The sequence below is a fragment of the Macrobrachium rosenbergii genome, chromosome 1 (assembly GCF_040412425.1).
Source record: "Macrobrachium rosenbergii isolate ZJJX-2024 chromosome 1, ASM4041242v1, whole genome shotgun sequence".
Classification (NCBI taxonomy): Eukaryota; Metazoa; Arthropoda; class Malacostraca; order Decapoda; family Palaemonidae; genus Macrobrachium; species Macrobrachium rosenbergii.
Genome location: NC_089741.1, coordinates 76,705,311 through 76,707,561, shown reverse-complemented (window position 1 = coordinate 76,707,561; position 2,251 = coordinate 76,705,311). Strand labels below are relative to the sequence as shown.

Genomic DNA, 2,251 nt, shown 5'->3' with positions numbered 1-2,251 from the left:
TTTACAGCATGCTGTGATACACTTTTCTTGTGAGTATAGTTGCTGCGACATGTTCTGTGACACACAGGTTTCATGGCTAGAAACTTGTTATCATCCATCATAACTGACCAAAGCCTGTCATAAACTTCATCTTGACGCATTTCCACTGCATATTTGAAGGCACCAAACCCCCTTTTCGTTAAGCTGTTTAGGTCACTGTTTGTGGCACTGCTTTGACAGATCACACACTTTGTAAAGTCAGTATCCTGGCATGAGGATCTTTTTGTTGTGAAAACAGGTTCCATGTTAGTAACTTATCTAAATTTTTCACCTGGAAGAAAATAAAATAGTATGTTAATTGTTAATACGATATTTGATGCAAGATCTGATAAAAACATTGTAAAAATTCAAGTTTTATATCGTTTGTTTAATATATCCATTGCTACTTATCCGTTGGTACTCTTCGTAAAACGTAAATATACAACAAATAGATTAATATTTTGTACTCTTTAATTAATTATTAGCATTTCAGTACACAATACTACACATCTCACAGTTGCAACACTATAGTGCTTGAAACTGGAGCCAGTATTATAATACATGGGAGCAGAAAACTCTACGGATAATTCAGCGAAATTAGAGCCATACACCACTGCAGTCAAATAGATGTTGACCTACTTTTGCAATAGAATTTTGAAAGCCAACATTGGTTTTCATGTGCTGGAATGTGTCCTCTATAACCCTGAGGGGTCAAAATTTTTATATCAGAGGCTGTAAGGTTAGACCTGTTTTTTGCAAGCTAGAGATGTCTGGCCCCCCGACTAACTGCAATCTGTGTAGAAATAATCTGGCTCGATTCAGCATAGGTCCATTGAAATTAAGAAGATCGAATTGTGAAGCTATAGTAGATAAAACTTGTCTTTTTGTTGATGAATTTATATCTAGTTGTATGGGTTTTGTAGACAATGTATCACTCATTCGATCCCACTCAAGTCCCAGCAGTTTACATTTTGTTGGAGTCTCTGTTTCCTGAATTTTGTCAATTTCATTCTGTAATGACATGTCATTTGACAAAAACTGCTGAAGTGAAAACTTATATGGACTGAAAATATCCTCCAACATTGTATACATCCACAACAAACACCTGACGTTTCTGCCGTAAATGCACAGTTGTCCATATAAGACAACTGATAAATGGTTCTCTTGAGTTTCATCAATGGAAAAGAATCATTCGTAGAATCCAGTATCAATATCTTGTACAATCCAAGCATTAATAATGCAGGTGAACATCTAAGTCCAAAAGGAAGTCTACTATTCTTATAGCCAATAATTGAAAAAATCTCCTCTTCAAGATTTCTAAACCACAAAAAACAAAGGCGATTTTGGTCGACTTCCTCAAGACCTATATTGTTGAATGCCTTCTTTATATCAAAGCAACATAGTTTGCTTCCGAACCTCAAATTGATAATGGAAGTGGAGAGCTTCTGATTTAATGTTGGACCTGCATGCATAGTTTGATTGTGATTCATACTTCCTTTGTCACTCAAATTGGACAGGAACACAACCCTACATTTTGTGGTCTCACGATCAGGCTTAAAAATGCCCATAAAAGGCATGAAACTGGACTCTGGATGCTCCGTCTTGAATTGATCCAAATTTTCAATTCTCTCAATTATACCAGCATCTGCTTGCTCTTTAAATACCATATTTATCTGCTTCAGTTTATAGTCTAAATTTCCTTGCAATTTTCTTTGCAAGCTTGACAGTATTTTCTCTGATATATTGAAATTATGTCCCAAAAGGTGAGAAACTCTAGGGTTCCAGAGTAATGGCATTATCAGCCTCCCTTCACTTGTAGTTTTCTCTAAAACGTAATTGACTAACTGAGTATGAATTTCAACAGTTTCAGAGTACATTGAAGTATCTCTGTGTAATGCTTGGTCACAAACAGAATCAAGTACATCCTTGTCAATATCAACTAACCCACCGACTTCATCATCCTTTCCTTCCAAAACAAATGATTCATTTCTATTTTCGATTTTACCATAATCTATATTAGAGGTTTGATAAAACTTAGCTTCTTCCGAAGGCAGGTAGTCTGGGGTTCTATCAGTTATCGAAATGTAGGAAGACGACGAGACTTCAGGGGCATATGGTAAATAAGGCAGATCATGTAAAATAGTCTCAGTTGCTCCTTTAACACAACACCATGAGGAGTCCTTGAATATATAGATTTCTCTCCGAATACAATTTCAGTCTCAGGTATGCAATA

At 35.9% G+C, this 2,251-nt stretch overlaps 1 protein-coding gene across 1 annotated transcript; it reads right to left on the bottom strand.

The window, feature by feature from the left end:
* Positions 1-220: 220 nt before the first annotated feature.
* LOC136841021 (uncharacterized) lies at positions 221-1,895 on the bottom strand. The gene is made up of 3 exons (XM_067108068.1): positions 1,435-1,895; positions 658-721; positions 221-310 (listed from the first exon to the last, which is right to left on the bottom strand). Exons 1-3 carry the CDS (start codon positions 1,893-1,895, stop codon positions 221-223), a joined length of 615 nt encoding a protein of 204 aa, XP_066964169.1.
* Positions 1,896-2,251: the final 356 nt, after the last annotated feature.

Excerpts from the sequence above, each read along its gene's own strand:
- LOC136841021 (XM_067108068.1), bottom strand. The coding sequence starts at position 1,895 with ATGTACTCTGAAACTGTTGAAATTCATACTCAGTTAGTCAATTACGTT. Across the intron at positions 722-1,434 it reads ACTTCCATTATCAATTTGAG|GGTTATAGAGGACACATTCC; the intron begins GTTCGGAAGCAA and ends TTGACCCCTCAG. Across the intron at positions 311-657 it reads TTCAAAATTCTATTGCAAAA|GTGAAAAATTTAGATAAGTT; the intron begins GTAGGTCAACAT and ends ATTTTCTTCCAG.